The sequence below is a fragment of the Anabrus simplex genome, chromosome 6 (genome assembly GCF_040414725.1).
Source record: "Anabrus simplex isolate iqAnaSimp1 chromosome 6, ASM4041472v1, whole genome shotgun sequence".
NCBI lineage: Eukaryota > Metazoa > Arthropoda > Insecta > Orthoptera > Tettigoniidae > Anabrus > Anabrus simplex.
In genome coordinates this window covers 251,171,281-251,189,902 of record NC_090270.1, presented here as the reverse complement: position 1 = coordinate 251,189,902, position 18,622 = coordinate 251,171,281, and the positions used below count along the sequence as shown (strand labels likewise).

The window sequence follows — 18,622 nt, the reverse complement described above, 5'->3', positions numbered from 1 at the left end:
TGCAAAGACTCGAACGGATACAGAAAATTTCTACTTCCGTCCAGCAACCCACTCACAAGTCAGGTTTGCTATAAATCGGATAACATCAATGGCGAAAGGAAATGACAGTATAGGAATAGAGATGGTAAATATTATTCGGAATGCGATATTACCTGCACTAATTAACATACTTAACTCTTCCCTTGTAGAGAGCACATTTCCAGAAACATGGAAAGCGGGCATTATACATCCTTGAAAAAAAGTAGCCTCCCCTTCTGAACCATCTGGCTATAGAGCCATCTGCATACTTTCTGCTTTGTCCAAAGCTCTAGTGTTCATCGCTCATAGACAAATAACAGACTACATAACGACTTACAACTTACTTGACCCCACTACAATCTGGTTTTCATCAAGCACACAGTACTACAACGACACTACTGAAGGTCACTGAAGACTTTCGAGAGACAATGAACAACAAAGAAGTAACAGTTTTAATACTTCTAGACTTGAGCAAAGCTTTTGACTCTGTTGATATTGACATTTTGCTCTCAAAGTAGTATTCCCTCCATTTCTCGGACAGTGCCGTCCTTTGGTTGCATTCCTACCTGCATGGCCGTCGGCAGTATGTTACAGATAGGATAAAAAAATCAACTTGGCGGTCCGTGCAGTGGCGTGTGCCCCATGGGTCGGTGTTAGGACCCCTTCTTTTTTCTATTTACATTAATGATGTCTCCCAAAACTTAACGCACTGCAAATACCATATTTATGCTGATGGTGTACAACTGTACCTCCAAACATCTCCAGATCTAATTTTTTGGCCATAGACAAAATCAATCAGGATCTAACATCGTTTTCTTCAAGGTCTTTGAGATGGGGTCTTACATTAAACCCAGCAAAAACACAGGCCATCATCCTTGCATACCTGAAACTACTCGCGAAGGTCAGTCGACCAGAGATTCTATCTATAAGGTTATGTAATACTAACATACCATTCACGTCATCAGTAAAAGTCCTAGGCGGTACTTTTGATGGTGACATTTCATGGAAAACGCATATTACGAACATCACCCAGAAAATATTCTCTGCATTGCACATGCTGCATGAGTATAAATACTTATTTCTTGAAAAGCTCAAAAAAATTCTGGTAGAAGCTCTGGTTTTCCCTCATTTTGACTATTGTGATGTGATTCATAGAGACGCTGGGTGAAAGTTATTGAGCAGATTCCAACGTGGTCAAAATGCATGTGTGAGATACATCTGTAACTTACGGTACTATGACCTTGTAACTCCTTCATATAACCACCTATCTTGGCCCCGACTAGAAATCTGTCGCACTGTGCATACCCTATGCCATCTCCATAAAATCCTTCATTCTTCACGGCCATATTATCTTACTTCATATTTCAAATACCTAGCTTCTTATTACAGTCTTAACACCAGTTCTACTAATAATTCCATCCTTGCTTTACCTACCCATAGATCTGCCATGTACGAAAAATCATTCACGGTAATTGCCTGCTGTGAGTAGAACCTCCTTCCTGAAAGTATCAGAGGGTTAAGTGCTATTCGCACTTTCAAGAAAGCACTGTGGAGACATTTTATGCACCACTAAGGATCATCTGTAAACATGATGCTGCTACTCACAACCGGTCTATTGTCATGGATGTTCTGGTAGAAGATTAGTCTAAAATTCTTACCCAATCTGTTTTTCAAATGTTATTAAATTTTATGTACTACCTTTTTCTTACATGTATGATATTAGTTTTAGGAATTTATCCTTTTATTTTTTTTAATTTTTTTTTAATTTTATGAAACACTTCCTCTCATGCAGAGGCTGCCTTGTGACAAAGTATACTTTTACATTTATTTTTAGAAGAGAAATAGATATACTGTACTTGAGAAATGTTGAAGGTAACCTAATTGTAACAGTGATTTCTTAGAATTATCAGTAAGCCCCTTAAGGCTATGATGGCAATCTCCCATAATGTTGTAACTGGCAGAGACATCTGTTTCCAGAAATTAGCGGCAAAAGCGGGAATCGTTCCCCTTGCTCCAATCATCAGACCTACTATGTCGATTTTCTCTACCTGGTATTTCTTCCCGTAGTAAGGAATCTATTTCATCTTAATTTAATCTTATCACTCATCATTCTTGTATTACTATTAATTTAATTAGTGTTAGTATTAAAGTGATACAATGTAATATAATATATATATTTCAGTGCCATGCAAATATTCCAAAATCCACAAGTCTAAAAAGTCGTCGTTGATGAACTATTTCCAGATTCGGTTATTATCATAATGTTAAAAGTCTCCTTATTTGATGTCATGAAAGTATTGCATCATTCACAAAGTATGTTGGTTGAAAATAAACAATCCGCAGTCACTAAGCATAAGCACATTAATTCAGTTAGCAATATATATATATATATACAGTGGAACCTCAATTCTCTATTTTGGGAGGGACATCAGGCAGAAAACATGAGATGCTGTCGATTGTGTACACTATTTTATTTACAAAATATATATACATATTTTACACAGATTAATAAACCACCATTTTGAACAAACACTTCTACAAAGAAGAGAAGAAGACTGCTCCATTAACATGTCAACCGACTACCAACTCAACAGAATCACAACATGGGTTCACACACTCGGCTAACGACTTTCCCTACAAATCTCGTTAACATCTCAACTCCAACTCCCAAGTCTTCCTCTTTATATACACTGCCTGGCCAGGCTTCTAGAAAAGTATGACACAACATGTTTTCTCATAATTTCTAGAGTCTCCAATAACCTGTGTACAAATGGATCGAATGTTTGATAAACCTCTAGTGACAAAGTGCATTGTTCTGGACTATTACCCTGTGTTGCACAACATTGCATTGAATTTATACATCAAATATACAGGTACTAATAAATGATATACTATTAATTACTTGTTCTTACATGAAATAAACTCATACATACAGCTGACGTGTCATAACATAACCTCACATACAACACAGAAATAATAAGGACCACGATTCATACCAAATAAAGTCCATACATAACTACGTAAATAATAATAATAATAATATTTACTAATCAAGCTCGGTATTTCCATTATTCACCCATGGGTTAGAGAATTGTTTCCAAGTTATACTAGTCCATTACACTTGCATCATTATGAAAACATAATTTCAAGCACACATAGAGAAATGATAACCTCCTGACTACAAATTTACATGGGAACGGCCTTTCTGAAATTTTATTAGACCTGAGAAAATATGAACTATCCTCTGAAATCAGTTATGTACTCTGCCGTATCTTGTAGTGTATCACATTCTTACTTAATTTCAGTATATAACATTAAAATTAGTAGCCTCCATGGCTCAAACGGCAGCACGTCGGCCTCTCACCTCTGAGTTCCGTGGTTCAAATCCCGGTCACTTCATGTGCAATTTGTGCTGGACAAAGCGGAGGCAGGACAGGTTTTTCTCCGGGTACTCAGGTTTTCCCTCTCATCTTTTATTCCAGCAACACTCTCCACTATCATTTCATTTCATCTGTCACTCATTAATCGTTGCGCCAGGGGAAGTGTGACAGGTTTCGTCAGTCGGCACAATTCCTATCCTTGCTGCAAGATGGGGGTTTCATTCATTCCATCCCTGACCCTGTCACTGACTGGAAAACAGGTTGTAGGTTTTCAACATTAAAGTTAAACAACCGTTTACTTCAGCCTTTGTTTCTATCGAGTTAACAACTGCTATTGGCCACTTTATTTACGTATTTATTATGAAAATGTGTTATCCTCTTTTCGTTTTGAATTTTCTTTTAGAGAACAGCTGTTGATGGGTATTACTAATCGACTCCGACATCGTCTTCGAATGTCGACGAGAGAGCTCGCAAGTGTACATAGCGATAAAACTATATGGAAGGTCACATTTTGTGGCAAATATTTAAGTTTTCTTATTCAAACAGCGCCACCTAACCCGCCTTGACCCTACTACCATATTTACTCGCGTGTTAGACCCCCTTTTCTTCTCCCCCACATTTACAGCCAAAAATAGTAAGGGGTGTCCAATATCAGTATGCGATAACCTTAAATTTTGTGCAGTGAACATATAACTTCTAGGCTATAAAGAGCTATAAATTGTACATGTTAACATTCGATACTATTCAACAAACTTATGAATGTATTATGAGTTTTACTGGCTATTTTTGTTGGAAGGGAGTATTTCTAAATTTAAAAAGAATAAATGGTGAACACATGCCTTTTAGGCCTACATATAAAGTAAATATAGTCAGTTTCATACCTGGCAACTTTTACAGTTTATCCGTAAAATGGACAGAAATTACAACATTTTATGGATGGACGGTGTCATTTTACGGTTTCATGCACAGAAATTTGAAACGTTAACATTCGATAATCTCTCCACTTCCGTACAATCGATTGTTTGCGTGGATCGAAGCACGTTCGGTCTTGGTCGAAGGCAAGTTCACGATAGTCGATAACTCATTTTTTTGGTATGATTGGTATTTTTAACCATGTGATGTTTGAGTCGTTATTGGGATTGAATTTAAAGCCGGGATAACAGTTCTTCCTTGTGAATCCTCTTTGGTGTGAATCTTAGGTGTCGACGGGCTCTGCTCCGAAAATTATTTGTTCCGCTCCGTTTGCTCATTGTGATTTAACCTGTATCCTTTGAACACATGAGTGTTGTTCTTTGTTCATGAAGTTGGCATTCCTTGAAAGTTTTTACCTTTTAAGGTTATGATATATTTTAATGACGTGTTTGAGTTTTTGTGTTATAACTTCTTGTCTCGCAGTTTCCTGTATTCGTTGGGCTAATTACATTCGTTCCAGTGACTGGGTATATCGCTATTAGCGAAGCCCATTAAATTATAAAGAAGAAGAAGAATTACATTTGTTTCACGTGTGTGTATGCTTTTTACCATCTACGTATTCTTTGTTCGTGAGGTTGGCGTCGTGTTCATTTAATGGTTTAAGACTTTGTATGTTTGACATGTTTTAATGAAGTGTTTGACTGCCTTGGGTTTTATGTGACATTCAGTGATCCAAGTTCATTTTGATTTTCAGTACGTATCGAGACATTTGTTCTCAGGCATTTTCAAACACTTACATTCCTATTGTAGATTATCATGAATAAATCCAATGAGAAACAGTACTTAGTCATTTAAAGAATCCTATTCTGTTGATTTTCCATGCATACTAAAATCAAGAAATGAAGAAAAATTTGCTTTTTGCATGGTATGTGAGTGTGATATTAATATTGCACATCGTCGAAGAAACGATTTAAGTGATGATGAGTCAGTTATTGGCATTCAGACTTCGAATGTAGTGAATGATCTCCAGGATACAGATAAATCCCTCTTCTTTTCATCAGTGAGAAATTACTTTTGTTCTGTCTGTGACTACATATCAACAAGTTTCCACTCAAGGATGTGATTATGTTAAAGCATGCTCAAGTTGCTAGGTTAGACAACATTGAAGATGCACTTTTTTTTTTTTTTTTGAAAGTTTCTTATCATGTTATGCAAGGAAGAGAATGAAACTACAAACGAGTTGATAAATGAGCTTCAGAGGCAGTCCATAGCTCTTCAGGTAGATGACTCTTCGGCTGCAAATCAAGATGCTGCGAGTGATTCCAGTTGGGCACAAATATCAAGAATTCGTGGAGCCGATGGACTTCTGAAGCATAACTGAATGTCTAGAGTAATGCTCTCTATTCTCACCATACCCCATAGCAGTGCAGAATGTGAACGTGTTTTCAGTCTTGTGAAGGTAAATAGAACAGAGTTCAGATCATGCATGTCCAATAAATTTCTGGAGTATATTTCTATTTTGAAGATCAGGAGTTCTGGTTGCTGTTAAGACAAAACATTTTCTCAAAAAAAATTTCAGGAAGCTATAAAGGTCACGATTGTGATTTTAAAATCAAACTAGCATGTGATTTGCAGTGTGTATTACATACCTGCCACGTATTCCGGTTTCTCCTTAAAATGTACGGATTTTGAGTGTGTTTTACGGTTGTACGGATGAACAGTGTTATTGTACAGATTTTGAATATCCGCGCTTGGTTTCACTTTCTGCGGTCAAATAGGATTTGTTTGACTTTCAATAGTAGCTGGTAATACGAGATGCAGTGGGTAAATTTGATCGGTAAATGTATAATCACATTATCGATTATCACCGTGCTGTTGTCACCTGTTCTACCTCAGCTGCTACTTCATTCACTGAAATGTTCCCAAACAAGTAGCGGCTGCGATTTTGAAGAAAAGAAATTCGTGAAAAGTAGCCGGCTGTGAATTTATATATAACAACTTTAGTAACTGCGTCGTGCTTCGTAGCAGCTGTGAAAGGCTTTGTTTATGTGTGTGAGTAACATTGGCGGTAGTTCTAAAACTCGTGGGATAGTGTGACGAATTTATTGGCAATTTAGTATTTTTAGTGGTGTTGTTAATGATTTTGACTAAGAAACGATATTATCAGTCTTTTAGGGAGGCATATTCTACTTAATTTCCTTGCTTTATACGATCACGGGAAGTGTTCTCAGTGTTAAGTGGAAACGGATGAGCATTCATCAAGATGTAACTTTGTGTTATATTTAATTTCAAGAGTGATCATAACATATATTTGACTTGTATTAGTATTGTTTATAATCTACCCCCTTGCCGTCCTTTTTCATTACGTCTCAAGGCTTTGCGATGCATGCGCGTCTTTTTGAAAGTTGTCAGGTATGGTATTACATCATTTCTTGCCTGTGTTATGTTAAACAAGTTTTATTGTGTAAAGCCTTTTTCAATTATTGCATATCTGCTTAATTTATCAAGGAAGTCCTGTCATGTATGCTCCAAACTAATATTCACCATGCCTGATGCTGTTTAACATGGATTTCTTCTTGATTGTTATGTTAGTAATTTGTAGCCCAGAAGTATTGTTATTTTCGTCAAGCCGGGGTATGTCAAAAATTGTTTGATTTTTTGCTGCACGTGAGTTTTACTGATAGCCCTTTTCAAAAATTGGCAGGTATGCAGTTTTAGTTACTTTTGTCATTCGTTTCATCTCATTAGCTCCTTGGATGAGATTGATGTCAGGAAGGGCATGCGGTCCTAAAAACTTGCTATGAAGATTCGTCTCGCTTCATATTCGACTCTGTAGGAAAAAGGGATAAAGTTATCGTATAGTGCAATATTAATACAAAAGAACGTAATGGCAGTCATTTGTGTCTGTCAGTTAAGCAGTAGGCCTACCACACCTAAACCTGACCAAAGTTTGAGGCACGAAATTTGGGTGCGGGTTTTAATTGCGTCAAGGTTGGCAACACGCTCTTCCTCACCTAGTTTTCGATGTTGGGTGTACAGTTATGCTTTGTGTAACTGCATATGGAAGAAAACTGTTCCCATTTGTCATATTTAAACAGAAAACAATTCAGACTTAATTTAAAACTGCCTTTACATTTTAAAAATTAGTATTTTACAGAGTAATTTAAATTCAAAATTTCTCCGTGTCATGATAGAATGCGCCTTCCAGAGAACGTGCAGGGGTAGCTTTCCTCGCTTTCACTTCGGTGTGTCGACAGTGTGTTTCGTAGTTGCTAAGATTGAGTGAAATTGTAATTATTTTGTATTCAGCGTTTTAAGGAATGCCACAATGTCACGAGACAGGCAGCATGCGAAAAAGCAGAATCCGCGAACTCTGGCAATGCCAACAGTTGGCGAAAAAGCTTGGCTTATAATTATAATCAATTCGTATGCACTGCAATATATTGTCAATGGCAATGAAACTGCATATTCTTTTATGCCTAGTCCAAACAGACTTTTTTTAAAGAGAGAGTCAGAGGACTGTCAGAGTCCTTCACAGCGGCCCAGCCCGTGAGCTGCTTCGGCAACAGACCTCAGTGGGCGTTGAAAGGCTCAAACATACGAAACCTATGACGTCATCGCACGGGCCGGTCTGTGCAGCGCTATGTCATTCGTACGCAGTGAGCCAAGGACGGCGTTGTGGTAGTTCTATGGGCTGACTGCTTCAATGTGTAAAGTGTACTGCGTGTCAGTGGACTGCGTTGCATTACGGTCAAGTGTAGGTAATCACGTGTGCTGTGGTTTTCAGTTTGACTTCCCTGTCTATCCTGTTATCAGAGAGGAATGTGGACTGCAGTTCCAAAATAAAAAAATTTCACCATCAGAATGTTGGCCAGTAGGGTAGGTGGTGGTATACAATTTCTAATCACTAGATTGCGTGCCAAAAGCCTGGATTAAATTCCAAACCTTTCCACAGTGCTCATATGGAGTGAGGGCACATGGCGCTGTTGATAGCCATTTTTAAAAGTCCTTGCCTGCCAGTCGTTCCTTCTGCACTGTGAAGTAAAAATATTTACTGCTCGTATATTATGCTTGGAAATAATGTGAAAATTAAAACATACGTGTGGAAGGGATTCTAGTATGATTTTAAGGTGTGATATCTGATGTCACATGCTCCAGGGTGCAGAGGGACACCTCACTTCGTACTGTACCACCTTGTGTCACACACTTTTTTCTTCTTGAGACAAACTCTGCATCATCTTGTCGGGTAAGGGTCAGTTTTTAGTGGTGGAAACTTGAGAAGAATCTGTTAATTCACTTTTCCATCCAGACGTGATGGGGGATCTTTAGCTGATGCTCTTCGTTGGGGGGCCTGGTGAATGGAATGTGGTGGGGTGGATGCTAGTGATGGCGTGTCGGAGGGGCTGTTCTGACTTGGGACGGGGCCGAGACTGGGACAGTGGTACGAGGATTATGACCTTCAAGATAGTATGTGGAAACTGTAAGAACTGTAAGTAGGTAATTTTTGTCTTGGTATTAGACTTATATAAAAGACAGAAAGAATTGAAAAGGGTGCACTGTAGTAAATAGAAGAAAACCTTTTTCTGCCATTTACAAGTTTTTCTCGTGAAGGAATATAGAGCAAGGTATTGGTTAGCTGTGTCTGTTCCATGCATGTGCTGATTGTAATCTGCAATGGATAATGGCTTCATTGTTTTTCTGCCGAATTTTGAAGTGACTTCAACCATTTCAGCAGAATGCATGGATGAAATCATTATGATCATTTTCTTGTTCATCCAAGGGACAAGAAGAATTTCTCCATCACGTTTGAATGTCATTTCCCCTCTTTTCAATGATTTTCGATGGTCCTTAAAGTCCTTTGGTACTCTCCTGTTTTGCCTGATTTTCCCACAAACAGTAGTATTCTGTTCCCGTAAGGTTTTTGCAAGACCAACACTGTTGTAATAATTATCCATGTAAACAGAGTAACCTAGGCCTAAATATGGACTGGGAGGTTCAAGGACAGTACTATTTAAGGACATTCCACTTGCATCATAAATAAGCAATTTGCATATATATCCAGTTTTTTATTAACACACAATCCTAACCATAATTCCATTTTTAGTTATTTTAGATGGACTGTAAACTCAAAAACGTAAGCGACCTCTCCAAGCAAGCATGCCCTCATCTAAAGCGATCCTTCGGTCGGGACTGTACACCACTGAAAACTGATCTGAAATTTTTTTCTAATATTGGCCTGATTTTATAGAGCCTCTCTGCACTGTTTACATAGTTATTGCTGTCACTAAAATGTAAAAACATTATACTTTTGAATCTCCTCCTGGACATTGTCTTGGAAAATACAGGTGTTGAAAACATTTTTAGATCCGGCTTCTGTATAATTCCGGTAACTAACATCAAACTGATAAACTGTTTTATTTTGATCATTGACACAGGTTTCCAAGTTTGATAGATTGAATATTTAGTGAATGGACGTGGTGCAGTACTGATAACCTGCTGTGCATATAAGTTAGTCTGTTCACAAACATACGCAAGAAAACTGTCACTGATAAATATATTTACAAAGGACATATCTTCACTGTTTGGAACCTCTACATTTCCTTAAAACTCGGGTAACGGGGGAAAATAGTTCGGAGAGGTGTCAGATAGAGGAACACGGTCTGGTGTTTCAGTATTATCGCGCACTGTTGGTTTCGTCCTCATCACTTTCACTATCTATATCTGGGATGAGTTCATCACCAGAATCATCATTATAAATCATTTCAACAGCCTCTTCAACAGATATAAACTTACTGCTTGCCATACTGTGTCTTGCTAGTGGCACTAACACGACAATGGAGGCAGAGCGCCGGCTGGGAATGTGCCCGGAAAGAACAATTTTTTGCTGGGTGATTACTGTTTTGACATATGTTAATGAAGGACAGAACGTTCTTCTAACTACCATCTATGAAAGAATTACGATCCGTAGCGTGGTTTTTAACTTGAAATTTTCGCGCAAGTTCTTATGCGCCGTAAGGCAGATACGGGAGAATACACTAGCAAAATGTTATCCGCCTTAACCCAGGAGAACTCGCACTGATATTTTTTCGCCAGAACTCGCGCGCGGTCTTTTCGACCGCACAGAATCCATGGGCCATTATTTAATGCACAAATTATTTTTTCGAACACAATACACCGAAACGTCATATCATAGCTTTATTACACAAATGTATGTCTAATCAGCTGAGAAAAAATTCTACCAGACACAAAATAAAGACATATTCATTTCATTTGACTACTTTGAACATCTGTCCATCAGAACTTATGGCTACCGATGTTTAAACATTGAACTCGGGAAATGTAAAATGCAAACAATAATAAACATTAAAGAATGAAAACCCACTCAAGTCCCAATGCACCAGTCATTAGTAATTTTCATCACCTATGGCTGCTTCAAAACAAATCTTGGAACTAAACACTGAGTGCAATACAGGAAAACCGTTCAGAACTTGCCAGATCTCACAAATGCTGAAGAATTTAGTCATCATACCCCTCCTCCTGTACGATTTCAACACTTCTCCGCGCACTGGACACATGATGGCCATGTGTGCTCTTTACATATGAAACGTGAACATGAAACGCATTTAGTTTTCGTTTTCCGATTCCTCTTTCTGTCACAATAAGCACAGCGACCATTGTCTGTCTGATTTACAGTTTGGTGAAGTTGGTCCTCTTTTTCAATACCCAAAATCCTACGCAAACGTATCTTTACGGAACACAAACAAACGAACAACGCCAAACGCAGGGCCTCGCGCGCGGTGGAAAAGACCGCAACTTCCGTCGAGGTCAGAGTTTTGTCCTCCCGTTAACAATGGACAACAAATTTAGATTAACTGTTACTGCACTAACGTTGTCAACTCTCCAGCGAAGGATAAGAGAAGCAAGAGCAAGACGAGATGTAAGTTCATTGCAGATTACAAGTGAATAAATGACTGTGCGGTCGAAAAGACCGCGCGGCGAGTCCTCGCGGGTTAAGGCTCCTATGGGAGTCAATGTGTTAACTACAAAAAACAGACATATACCATGACTGAGGTGTGCTTTAATTGCGTAGGTCAGACACAAAACTATTCTCCTATTTGTATGAAGTCATCAGAGCTGCAGTAGGTCTATGCTACGGAGGTGACATTTGTCAACTACGAAACACAGATGTACCGCATGAACTGACACGTGTTTTCATTGCGTGGGTCATACAGACAAAACTATTCACGAATTGTGTGATGTCATCTGAGCTGCAGTAAGGCTTGCACCCACTTTGAAGCGGAATCTTTGTTCTTCTCTGACGAATTACATTGGAGGGAGGGGGGGTCTTGTGAGATTTATTTTTTCATTTTCTTTGTCCCAAAACACCAGGGGGGGGTCTAATATACGAGTAAATACGGTATATATGTTATGAAAACATATTCCAAGGGCCAGTAGAGAAATGATAACATCCTCGTTATAAATAAATGGGAATAGCCCTTCCGAAATTTAACCAGGTGCGAGGAAATATAAACTAACCTCTGAAATCAGTGATGCGCTCTGCCATATCTTGAGGTGTATCTCATTCTTACTTAATTTCAGATTAGAGTGTTAAAATTAAGAGGTTGTTTACCTAGCCTGTATTTCTAACGAATTAACAACTGCTATCGAGTAATTTACGCATTTCTAATACCAATAGTCCGTTATTGGACATTATAAATTTTCCAGCGAACTCATTCCTGGTTGCCAGCGTTCTGCCCTCGTGTGCTGGTTGGGCTCATCAGTTGGTACCTAGCACACCCACCAAGATGCTGGCTAGTGCATTCCATGGAGGCCACTGCATAGGCTGCTTGGAGCCACCGGCAGTGCCAATGCACTATGAGAGACTTTGTCTCTTTACCAAAAAATTGATGCCTGCTTGGCCATCAGATGATATAGATGTTGATTCCCATATGGAACCTGAAATTTTTGTCCCAAATGAGTAAATTTATAATACCAATATAAATGGTCCATTATTGGACATTATTATAAATTTTCCAGCTATATATTGGTATTATAAATTTACTCATTCGGGACAAATATTTCAGATTCCCGTTGGGAATCAACAACTATATCATTACGCATTTGTGACGAAAACCTGTTCTCCTCTTTCATTTCAAATTGTCTTTACGGAACAGCAATTGATGGGTATTACTCATCAACTCTGACATCACCTTCGAATGCTGACGAGAGAGCTCACAAGTGCACATAGCGAGAAAATTATACCGAAGGTCACATTTTGTGCCAAACGCTTCAGTTTCCTTATTCAAACAGTGTCATCTAACTTAACCGCATATGAAAACGTATATCAAGCGCCAGTAGAAAATTGATAACCTTCTCACTATAAATTTAGTTGGGAATAGCCTTACCGAAATTTAACCAGATGCGAGAAAATATAAAACTTACCCTTGAAATCAATGATGCACTCTGCCATATCTTGAGATGTATCCCCTTCTTATTTAATTTCAGTGTAGATTATTAAAATTAAGCGATCGTTTACTCAGCTGTATTTCTAACGAGTTAACATCTGCCATCGGCCACGTTATTTACGTATTTATTACGGAAACATGTTCTCTTTTATTTCTGATTTTCTTTACGGAGCAGCTGTTGACGGGTATTACTAATCAACTCCAACGTTGCCTTCGAATGTCGACGAGAGAGCTTGCAAGTGCACATAGCGAGAAAAGCACTTAAAAAACACGCCTTGTAAATTAAAATACCAATGCTATAAATTCAGTTTTACCTTGTAAACTACATCACCTTCCTGTAAAAACTTATTTCAGGTCAGTAACTTTGATCACCCAAGTTCATGGAAAAATCTGCTACTAAATAACGCTAAGCCAAGCAACAATCGATCACAAATAGTTTTATAGTTCTCTAAAATATAACACAACGCTCAAGGGTGAAAAAATTCTGGAAGGAGAAATAAAGACAAAGCGTAAACCAGTTGTTTCCTGCAATCCAAAGTAGGCCAGAATTGGAAAAAAAGAAATGAAAATAAAGCACACCCGATACCTGACGAAATCCCCCCCTCTTTTTAAAGTCTTCCCTCATTATTTGGTTCAGTATATATAGCAAGTTTTCATAGCGCAAGTCTTGTACTGCTTAAATTACCATTAGGCCTGCTTGAGTTTTAAGATTATGTTGTAGTTGACAATATGGTTTCAAATGCCCATTCTCAGAAATGCTTGAGTGCATTATATTTGATTCTCTCAGTCGTTAACCACAAGTCACAAAATTACTTGGGGAAAAAAAATAATAAAAACTCTAGAAAGTTTGGTTTATTTGTGACCTTGAACTCAGCTGCGAAGTGCATTGAGATGCACTGTACATACCACTACAGGTGGGAAATGATACAAACTTTTAAAATATTAGGCTGTATATATAAAACAACTGTGATTTTTATAAGGACATTTTAAGGTAAATATGAAAATGTAAAAAATCTCCATCTTGTATTCGTTATCTTGAGCTCAGCTGTGAAACGCTTTGACACGCACTACACAAACCACTGCAGGTGGGAAATGATACAAAATTTTAAATGTTTGTCTGTGCATATTGAACAACTGGTTTTCATAAGGACATTTTAACATATATGTGTAAATTTAAAAATTTCCATCTTATATTTGGGCTCTATACGGTGATATCCCACAACCTCACACAGCTTTATATAAGGTGGAGCATCTATTCAGGTCAAGAGAACACAATCGTATTGGTCTATAATGCCTGATGGTGTCAGAAGATTGAAAGATTTAGCAACTTTGAAAGTTCACTTACACTAACATGTCAAAATGAGCAAAAATGCAGAGAAATTGAACTTTGTAAAGATTTTGTCCCACTTACTCAGAAGTGAACCATGACCAACTACAGCAGTAAGAATACCTCAATCCATGAAACATAAGAAAACTTCAAAGCATATTGTAAACATTCAAGGCTTAATTTCTGTGTGAAAGCCCAGTAACTAGTGCCCCGAGAGAAGTGCCAAAAACCTGCTCGGTGATACAGTCGCAAAATGTCTGTCAAAAGAACATCTAACTCTGGACAAAGCATAATTCTTTTTAGTTTAGAAGTATGAACATTTGATGAAACTCATTCAATCAAATAGAGCTGTTGGAATACGCTTTGTCTCCTTCCAACTGTTGTGGCCACTCTGCTTTTACGACTCCCATGGTTTCCCTAAACAACACCAGGCAAATGCGATTCAAAGATGATCTTTTAAGCAACTTTCATCAGTTTTCCGGTACTTGCTCTAATTACCACAGTAACAAGATGTTAATGTGAAGATCCATAGGTATGACTTAGCCGTCCTTTCGTTCTTGTTATTTCATCCCGGGTATATGTAGTAAGTTTTTGTGTCTTTTACCACATAAATTACCATTAAGCCTACTCGACTTCTAAAGGTCATGTTCGTTTTATTACAAGTAATGGTGGTGGAATTATTATACATAACAAATTTCAACTTGTACATTTGAGAACTTCTGAAATATACAAGTAGGAATATATTATGTTGTACTCCAGAATATGGTTTCGAGTGCAAGTATCGATTCTCAAAAGTTATCAAATCCATTATATATTTGATACTGACCATCTTGAAAAACACTTGATTGAGGATGTAGCGTTGATGGGACCAAAATTTCTGGACGGTTGATGTGAAAAATCGTTTCTTCGAGGAACAGATAATGTGGGATCTTTAAAACATGATTCAATTAGGATGCTCGGACCATGTAATTTGAACAAATAATCTGGTAAACTTGTTTCCAGAAACGGATAATACTGTAGGGGTCCACTTTCTACTGAATCACCAAATTCTGACTTGGTACTGTCTTTTTATTTCTTACTGTGCTATTTAATGACATTGTAGATAATGAGGTATGTGTATTGTTTCAGTGGATCTCCAGTATCATCACATCCTGGAACACCGCGGCCTCTCTGTCAGGCCAAGTGCCGCACTGGACTGCTGTGTCGCAATATTTCTACACCTGGAAGTGACATGTGTCGAATTCATTCTCTAAACAGCTCACAACAGTAAGATGTCAGATAGGCTATGCATTCCCATGAAGTAGGGCATTTGAGTTAAGCAGTGAAGGTTATTGTATCAGTGGATCAGGAAAGAAACAGGATTAGGGAAGATGACAAATGTCAAGTCTTTTCTCTGTAGATGAGGAATAAGACTCTTCAGATCTGATAGAGGATATAAAGTTATGCCTTTTTATAAAACATAAGCTGCTAAGCGAAAGCAGGAGAGCCATGACAGCTATGCTGAGTTGGAGAACCATGAACACTGCCCAAATTTAGTTGAGGTTCAACTCTTTTAAGAGTTTTATAAACAGTGTATTTCTAATGAGATTAGGTTAAAAGAAATTGCAACAAACAAAAATAACATTCCAGTTTATGAAACAGAGTGAAGATGAATGTTGTTGATCATATTATGATGTAAACAGCAACATTGTTCACCATGTCTAAGTTTGAAAAAGATCAGGGTTGATACAGGGGCAGTTAAATAATTGAAACTGTTTTCCGTGGGTGTTTGGAATGGTCCTGAATGACCTTGTTTAATAAAGTTAATGATCCTGTGGAATACTGAATTGGAAATTGGTGAAAGCTTGTAGATAGGTAAAGATTTGGTGGTGTCAGTCATTAATCATTGCCTAATGAACATCAGAATTCTCATAATCTTTTCTTTGGCCATGTAAATGCCCACATTGCAGGCACTCTAAAGTATCACTCAGCGTAGACTCTTTTGATCCATAAAGAGTATTCACTCTGTTTCAGTATCATGGCAACAGGGATGTTCCTCCTCCTCAAGGCAGTTTCAACCATTCATCATTACATTATTCTTCAGCTTCTTCGACTCCTTGGTTCTGCAGTTGCAAGAGCTTTCTGCACAGGATGATCTTCACGCTGCGTGATATACCTATACCAATGGAGTTTGTCTGCTCTAGTTTCTCAGTGATAAAAAAAGAATCCTTGTCCATACTCAATACACACTTGATCAGTCGGAGTAGTGCCTGCAGACCACCACAGCATTTGCATCTCTGTGGTGTGCGTTTGTTGATTGTGCTTCTGCCGTACCCAGTGGTTGGAGCCTTACATGAGGGCATATCTGATGACCACCCTGTGAACTTTCCCTTTAAGCTGTAAGGGCATCCATTTATCACACAAGATGCCTGTTTGCTGTTGCCATTTCATCCGGTCAACATTGATCCGTATGGACAAAGCTGAGATGCTTGTACCTGTCCGTCATCAGTGGTTCAGCAGTTAGAAAAGCAGTGTTATGTGGATCACAAAATTCTTATAAATAGGGAAGAAAAAATTCCCAGCGGCTGAATAAATCTGGTGTGTTTTGGAGGTATGAACAGCTTCTGGAACTGAAGATCATTGGATACAGCAGAATTTAACATTACATCATCCTTGTTGCAAGACCTTGGGTCAGCGAGGAGGAGGATGAATTGACACTTGGAGATATTTGGTCAGAATGCCTCTTGATGCAATAACTTGAGATCATCCTATCTTTCACTTCCAGTAATCCTGCCAGAATGCATTTCGTTGAGGCGGATTGAGGTCATTGCTTACAGTGAGAGTTTGTTTCCGCGACCACCTTCTCTGCCATTTTATACATATCTTCATCATTCAGAGACTATTTAGAAATGTGCATAACATGTCATGATATAATATTATTACATTAGAAAATCACCTCTTTTACATGGCTGAATAGGGGTAGTGTGGCTGTCTCTTATTCAGAGGCCATGGGTTTGATTCATTGCCAGTCCAGGGGTTTTGATTCTAGACTGAGGGCTGGAACGGGGTTCACTTAGCCTCACGAGACAAACTTAGGAGCTGCCTATTACACGAGTCAGTGAACCCAGTTTCGTGTAAAAAAAAAAAAAAAAAAAAAAAGAGGACTTTATTAAAACTCCACCTTGATCAACACTAAATTCTTAATCTACCTCATTAGAAACAGTACTAGTTTCAGTCAATATCTGACCATCTTCAGCCACCCTTAATGGGCTGTTGCACCATGGGTTTGTGTGTCCATGTTTGAATTGATGAATATTATTTGAATCCTATATTTTATCATATTCATTGCCCTACATTCTAATTGTCCAGTCACGAAAAATACCATATGTAATATGTAGCTGAGGGTGGTCAGATATTGACCGAAACTAGTACTACTTCTAATGAGCTAGATTAAGAATTTGTCTTACTTATAGTGTTGATTAGGTGGGAGTCAAAGTCCTTTTTTCACACGAAACTGGGAAATCAACATGGATATTGACATTTATAAACTACGATCAGTGTACCCAGGCATGAAAACCAAGGAAGTTGTCATGCTGACCACATGATACTCCAGTATTGCAGATCATCTGGCTGGGCACCTGTCATCCTGGCAGGCCAGGACCCTTAATGGGCTGTTGCACCATGGGTTTGTTAACCCATGTTTGAATTGATGAATATTATTTGGATCCTATATTTTATCATATTCATTGCCCTACATTGTAATTGTCCAGTTATGAATAATACCATTTTGGTTGCATATTTCTTTAAGAAGCTGTACCTTAGCACTTCTCCATTTATTTCCTAAATAGAGGCTTTGTTTAAAGTGTGTTCAAAATTTAATTTCAAAGTGGCTTCAAAATGCCCTTCAGAAATATTGTGCAAAAAATATAGGGGACAATTTTTCTTCTGCCCCTTATTCCTCCTGACTTAATCTAGTAGTTAAAGGTCTGCTGTAACTAGTCCTTGGAGGAACTGTTGCTAGGACATTTTGGTGGTGATAGTTCACATTACGAGCTGCTGTGTGTTCCTCTCTGAACTGGAATGATTCATGTGATTGTATAACTTCTTTCTGGTCACTATTATCTCTGTTTCATATTTTCTGTTTTCTGACACATCATCATCATCATCAGTAACTAAAGTTACACATTCATCCACATACATTTTAAGTAACTAGTATACCCCCAGTGCTCTATAGGAAGATTATCATCATATATTGAACTCTCCAACTAATAATGACATGAAAAAAGGAGGATCCTCCGAGCAAGTTGGCCATCTGGTTAGGGTCGCATAGCTGTGAGGTTGCATTCGGGAGATGAAGGGTTTAAATCCCACTATTGGTAGCCCTGAAGATGGTTTTCCTTGGTTTCCCAGTTTCACACCAGACAACTATTGGGGCTGTACTTTTATGAACGCCATGGCCGCTATCTTTCCAATCCTATGCCCTTTCCCATCCTTCTAGTGCCGAAAACCTTTGATGTGTTAGTGCAACGTTAAATCACTAA

General features: G+C 38.2%; 1 protein-coding gene across 1 annotated transcript in view; it reads left to right on the top strand.

The window, feature by feature from the left end:
- Window positions 1-17,989, top strand: part of LOC136875956 (protein brambleberry) — a 146,638-nt gene extending 128,649 nt beyond the window's left edge. Inside the window, exon 11 of the mRNA XM_067149573.2 lies at window positions 15,231-17,989. Within this exon, the coding sequence (XP_067005674.2) occupies window positions 15,231-15,372 (142 nt within the window). The 3' untranslated portion in view covers window positions 15,373-17,989. The remainder of the gene's footprint in view (window positions 1-15,230) is intronic.
- Window positions 17,990-18,622: the final 633 nt, after the last annotated feature.